The sequence below is a fragment of the Phoenix dactylifera genome, chromosome 1, assembly GCF_051530095.1.
Source record: "Phoenix dactylifera cultivar Ajwa chromosome 1, Ajwa_hap1_PhDact_Kaust_v1.1, whole genome shotgun sequence".
Classification (NCBI taxonomy): Eukaryota; Viridiplantae; Streptophyta; class Magnoliopsida; order Arecales; family Arecaceae; genus Phoenix; species Phoenix dactylifera.
This window is the reverse complement of record NC_143190.1, coordinates 61,481,250-61,487,717: the sequence shown is the minus strand read 5'-3', so window position 1 is coordinate 61,487,717 and position 6,468 is coordinate 61,481,250. Positions and strand designations below refer to the sequence as shown.

The following is a 6,468-nucleotide window of genomic DNA, read 5'->3' as shown; positions in this document are numbered from 1 at the left end:
CTTTGAACTTGAAACTTGGGCCAATAATTTGTAACTTTCTTCCAACTTTTCTTGAGAGCTTTGGAGGCCTTCTTGTGTTCTTCCAACTTGCTATGTTCCTTGCAAAATAAATATCTTTCTCCTTGCAACACAAACATTAGTATTTATACTTCAAGGTTTTGTGATCATCAAAATCAATCTTTAGGTCATCAATTTGCTTTTGGGGGGCTATAATAAGAAGATTTGATAATTTGAAAGTTACTCACCATGATATTGATGTTTTTTGAAAAAATCTAACAAAATGTCGTGATGTTTGATGAGTAGAAGCCAATGATAGAAAACTAGCCCTAACCACAATTTCTTTGATATCGAATGAATAAAAGAGGTGCAGTGAAGAGGATCTTACTTAGTTTCGAAAATATTTGAGCTTGATTGCAAAAAAGCTTGGCATTGCTACAATAGATGAAAAGATAGAGAATGGTAGGTAATCATGTATCATGCAACAATTTCATTTCTAGTATTATAATGACAACTTTGAGAATTGGACTTCGACTTCATTTTATTTTATTTTCCTCAATGCCTAAATGATCATAACGTCAGTATTTTTTTTTTTAGGATAACTCAGTAGATCTCACCATCCATAAATCATTTTACTTTCTAATGTGCTTTAACCTGTGCTCTTTCCTCATGATTAATTCATATGTAAGATCATATGCATTGCATGTACACCAAGCTAGTATGATGAAAACTAGCAGCAAAATGGGCATATGAGCCAACACCTGCATTAATTTTTATAGGTCTCATTGTGAATATGGCGCTTTCTAACTGTATCTACCTTAATTGCTACTTCATAGCTACCCTTTTTCACTGCTTTTGTTTGCGAATCTTTTTTTTAATCTATATATATATTCATGATCCATTTTTTTTTTCTTTTTCATAACAAATTAGGTGTCACGTAGTCCTTAACCTTTATTGAACTATAAATTGGATGCAACCATACTAGCCCTAAGGCACTGGATCCCATCGGAACCACAATATAAACTTGAAATTCATCTAAGATAATTGCTCAATTCTTCAACCTGCCTTGCCTTCACTCATGCATTGGAGCTCTCTCATAGTTAAAACGTGAACCTCTATTCAAGTACCGATGACAAAATTGGCAACTTTTGGCACCTCCCCAGATGGCGCCCATATATGGAAGTGGTAATATCAACCGACCCAAATATAATTTTATCCATTTACGATTCATCCCTCCTCCCTCGCATTCCGCCGCGCTCGAAACGGCTTCGTTTTTTGTTTTTTTGGGTAAGCCCAACGGTCCGAAAACCCCTTCAAATTCCTCTACCCTCTGCCCCCTCATTTCTCTCCAATTCCGGCAAAAAAAAAGAATTTAAAAGAAAACTAGGGCTAGGGTTTAAAACATCTTTACCGGAGCTCTCGCCATCCCCGTTCGTAATCGTATTGTAGATGGGTACGAACCAGAAGAACGACTCTAGGGCTTCCGTGCCGGAATGGCCAACGCCGGAGGTCGACGGCTTCGAGGTCTTCTCTGGCGATCTCGAGCGCTTCTCCACCGAGGATCTCGTCTTCTTCTTGGAGTCCTCGTTCCGGAAGTCGGAGTACGAGAAGGTCGCGGCGATTCTGAGTTCGCGGGAGAAATCCCTCGAGGCCGAGATCGAGAGGATGAGGGCGGCCGGAGGTGGCCATCCGGATGCGAAATGTAAGAGCTTGGATGCCCAAGTGGAGGCCGTCGCAGAGAGGTGCTTGGAATTGGAAGAGAAGTCCAAGAAAGGAGAGGCGGGGCTTGGAAGAAGAGTCTCCGAGCTAGAGCAGAAGCTTGTCGAAGAGAGGGACAGGAGTGCTTCGCTGGAGGCGAAGCACAGGGAGTCAGAGGTCGGGAAGCTCATCGCAAGTGAGGAGTTTGAGAAATCCAGGAGGAATTGTGCGAGGCTTGAAGAGCAGTTAACCAGAATCAAGGAAGACCTAGGGGTAGTGCAAGTGAGGGAAAAGAGGGCTCTAGAAAGAATCGATGCTTTATCAGCAGAGCTTGAGAAGAAGGAGAAGGAGAGGAGGGAAGAGTTTGTTGAGCTCAAGGCAGCGATCGGGGACCTAGAGTTGGCAAAGAGAAGGGCAGAGCATGAACGGGATGAGTGGAAGGAGAAGTTTGGAAAGTTGCAAGTTCGGGCTTTGCGGCTGATCGAAGAGAATGCTGGTATAATAGAGGGGCAAAAGTCGGCAAAGAAAGAGGAGCGGGGGAAGCAGTCAGAGGAAAATAGCAGCCAACGGAATGTGGAAGATCGTGGAAGCCATGCTAGAATGCGGTGCTCGACAATGCTTCGAGTGGGTTCTAAGAGAAAAGAGGCTTCTTCCATGCAGGTTAAGGCAAACGCTCCATCAGAAATGTTCATTGATATCACTGGTAGCAGCAGCAGTGATGAAGAGATAAGCGCCACTGCCAACACTTTGAAGAGTGCTGAGAAGTCCAATTCTTATTGGAGAAAGGTTGGTGAATTGGACTATGGAAATAGGCAGTACAAGGAGAATTGCTTATGCACATCATCTTCCAAAAGGAAGCACGTTTCTGAAATGGTGGCCAGTGGCAGAAAGAGAAAGAATGATGATAAGGACGATGACGATGATGACGACAATGATGATAGGATTCCAATTGGGAAACTTAAAATAAAGAGTCTTGAAGAGGCAACGACAGTAGGTGAAATGCTTGGTGATTCTTAATCTTTCTTCTAGTTAGAGAAAGTGGAGGAAATATGGCCACTTTAAGGAATTAATTGGGTTCAATGCAACAATGCGAAGGAGCAAAAGGTGAGCAGAAGGAAGCTTCTATCACAGAGCTAAAGGCTAAAATTTTGCTACCATATGATGCTGGATTCGATAATGCTTTTGAAGAGAAGCTGGTGATTTAACTTCTGATGGAGAGATTTGCATGGAAGAATCATTATAGAAAGGAAACTATGAATTGGGAATATGGGAGAGATATGCTTTCTTCTAGTGGATCCTGATCTCTGCATGGAAGCTCTTTGTGCTATATACCATCAATCAATCAAGGAATCAGTGAAGGGAAAACAACATCCCAGCAGGAGATTTAGCACCTTTGATGCATACAGGTATTGACTTTCTTTTAAAAACTTATTTTTTTCTGTATTCTTTCTTATTCAAACTAAGCAATGCTTCTGGATGTGCTTACTACCTCTAATATGATGGTATAGCGAACATCCATCTCTGGTTCGCTGAACCAAATACATGAGCATAGAGATTTAGCACCTTTGATGCATACAAGTATTGAATTTCTTTTAAAAACTTAAATTTCCTGTATTCTTTCTTAATCGAACTAAGCAGTACTTCTGGATACACTTACTACCTCTAGCGTGATGCTGTAGCAAACATCCATCATTTGTTCACTGAGCCAAATACATGTGCATTTTTAGTTGTTTCTCTCTATTCCAAGTCTTAAATTTCTCAATTCTTTGAATATTACAGTTTCAGAATAAGTTGAAAGGCTTGCTTCAACAGATTGTTTCTTTAGATTTTCCCATGATGCAGAGAGTTCATTCACAACCATTTATTGCTAGAGACTGAATTAGTGTCTTTACAATGTACAATAGCTTAACCCACATTATTTGATCATTTGATCAGTGTTGATGATTGAAACTGATCGTCATGATTGATTTAAAAACAACCATTACTATGATATCACCATCATAGGCCTTGTTTGATATAATTTTCTTCATAATTCTTCAGAACGTTGTCAAATTTGTAAATTGGATATTTGGTTGCATACTATTCTATTCAGATTTAAGCATGCATTAGCTGTTTTTTCATGTCATTCATCAAGATATGACTATGAGCAACTAAAATTCTTCTTCTTATATGATTCAGAATGCATGATTTATTTGACCGAGTCTATTGTGAATTCAGTGATTTAAATATTGAGGGCATGTCTATTCATTATCATACTGCACAGAAAAGTGAATTGAATAAGAGAGAGATATAACTTATCATACTCTTTGGAACCTCTAAGTTGACCATTGAAATGATTTGCATCTTTCTATATCTATATGTGTGTATGCTAGACACATTATGATGTATTGATATATTTTCATTTTTATAGAGACCGATGCCAAACAGTTGGAATAGGGCTTGATGCTTATGATGATGGTTATTTTTTTTTTTTTTGATAGAGATCAATTCTGGGTCACTAAGTGGCACATAAAATTTTTTGTGGGTCATTTCTTGTTAATTTTGTTGCCAAAGATCATATGTAATGAATCTGTGAAGGAAGGCCATTGGTCATTTAATTTTTAATGTCATAAAGTGTAAAAATTTGATTTGTTGATGAAGGTAACTATAAGATGAATGGCAAGAAGATGAGCAAGAGGACTCCGCCTATTACTTAAAGTTGCTTGGTTATTCATTTAGGATGGCTGTTATCAGTTATTGTGGTGAGAAGCTCATGCTGACTATGAATTTTATTGGATGGTAACATAGAAGAGCAACTATGAACCAAGAGGAAGGACTGTATAACCTGTTATTTGACAGAAGTTATGAGAGTATAATCTTGCAAGAGATGGTGGTCAAACTCCCTAGGAAACTTTATCACATTTGTAGCTGAACCACTTGGGCTGACAATGCCTTGTTTTTTTAACTAGAACAATATATCTGGGTAAGATATTTGTGATGTTGTGAGCATGGTGTTGGCATGTGGTATTAGGTTCACTACAGTGACACGGTTGTAGGACCATCCATCTCAATGGTTAGAAAACTTATGCTATCCATGAGGATGACATGTTCACTTCTGGAGGGATGAGGGCTTTTCCAAGTTAAGGGGACGAAAAGTTTAGTAACATTACATGGAAGTTTTGATGGATTTTAGACCAGATTTTGTGCTCCTAGTGACACAAAATGGTGCTAAATTAGACAAGCCTTATACCAAGGAGTTTGATAAGTTCTTTAAGAGATGGTCATTGGAGGTTAGCCCCCATGGATCTTGTCTTCTCATGCTTTGATGCTAATTTTTGATGACACATAATTTCAGATATGTGGATTTGAGTTATTAACAAGATGTCAATCTTAGATGTCCTCTGCCTAAATTGGATTTGATCTTGGTATGTCGAATGGAAGGTCATCTATAGGGTTAATCTAAAGAGTTGTTACAAAATTCAGTTAGGAAGGTGACCCAAGATTGTTTTGTTAATTCCTTTTTTTATGCTTGGTAACAGAAAAGCTTAGCAATAAGATTAGTTGTAAAAAGATAAGCTGTTTAATGGATGTCCATGTCTGCTGAAAAAAGTGAAAACAATTTGAAATAAGCTTCTTAGTAGTGTTTCTTACCCTTCATCTGGCATCACTTTGATAAGATGAGTTTTGTTTCTTATGCTTATGGGCCTTTAGATCATGTTTACTTCATACCATGGCTGGCCTGAACATGGAAATGGATATGGTTTTTAATTGTGGATAACACTTTAAAATTGAAGAAGAATGTTCATAAGCAGAGAAACTATGCACAATAACTTTCTGATATAGTTTTATCACAAAACGAAATGATTAAACTACTTTTTTTTGAAATTCAATGCTTGAGTCACTTTGTGTTGTAGCAGACTTATTTGGTGCATTTGATTTGATTAGGTTTCTATTTAGCATGCTGCCTCTGTCCTTTATTGGACGGCACTTGTAAATCATAAATGTGATATTGTTTCAGGGGAACTCTGTCTTTCTTTTGGATGGTGATCCACATGGCTGATTAAAAAAGTCTGTTGAGGAATTAGAGAAGCATGATCCTTAGGGTCTCAACTACTGCTGCAAACTGGCTACCTGTTACTCCAAACAGCTGGGTGAGATCTACAAAAATAAAGAGGATCCTCGTTGCTTTCCACACTAATGTTTTGTCTTGTTACTGCTAAAATAGACAGCTTGAAAGCAGGCTGTCTTCTGTTTCCCCTCTTTGTGTGCCAGCAATCCTGGTGCGGACACGAGTACTGGACTGATTATTTTGCAGGATCATGGTTGTCGCAGGAAGACGGTCCAGCCACCTTCGTTGTGGCTGGATTGATTGATGTCATTTTTATTATTTATTTTATGTGGGTAGGATTAGTTTGCATATTGTCTTTTGAGGGCCTCTTTCGAATTGTTTTCTTCATAGGGACTTATTTGTTATTTGGTGGCCCTACATATATAGGGCATGCATTTGCTTAATTTTTAATGAATGAATTTCAGAAAATTAGCCTTCTTCTTCTTCCTCCTCCTCTCCTCTTTCTTCTTCTTCCCCTCTTCTTCTCTTCTTTCACGCTGCCTTCCATCTTTTACATCCGTCCTGCGTCAGCTTTGGTATCAGAGCAGAGCTGACTTTACCTCTGTTGCTGAAGTCAAGGGATCCAGTTTATGGACGGACCCCCGCCGATTCCTTTTCGGCCTTTCCCTCACCTGCATTTTGCTGGAGTAGCTGCACCGCAAACGCCGGAACGCACGGAGGATCGC

At 39.1% G+C, this 6,468-nt stretch overlaps 1 protein-coding gene across 1 annotated transcript; it reads left to right on the top strand.

The window, feature by feature from the left end:
* The first annotated feature begins 1,080 nt into the window (after positions 1-1,080).
* On the top strand, positions 1,081-6,211 carry LOC113463129 (uncharacterized). Its single transcript, XM_026807120.4, has 2 exons — positions 1,081-3,101; positions 5,693-6,211. The coding sequence occupies exon 1, from the start codon at positions 1,447-1,449 to the stop codon at positions 2,710-2,712; it is 1,266 nt and encodes a 421-aa protein (XP_026662921.3). The 5' UTR covers positions 1,081-1,446; the 3' UTR covers positions 2,713-3,101; positions 5,693-6,211.
* The last annotated feature ends 257 nt before the right edge of the window (positions 6,212-6,468 follow it).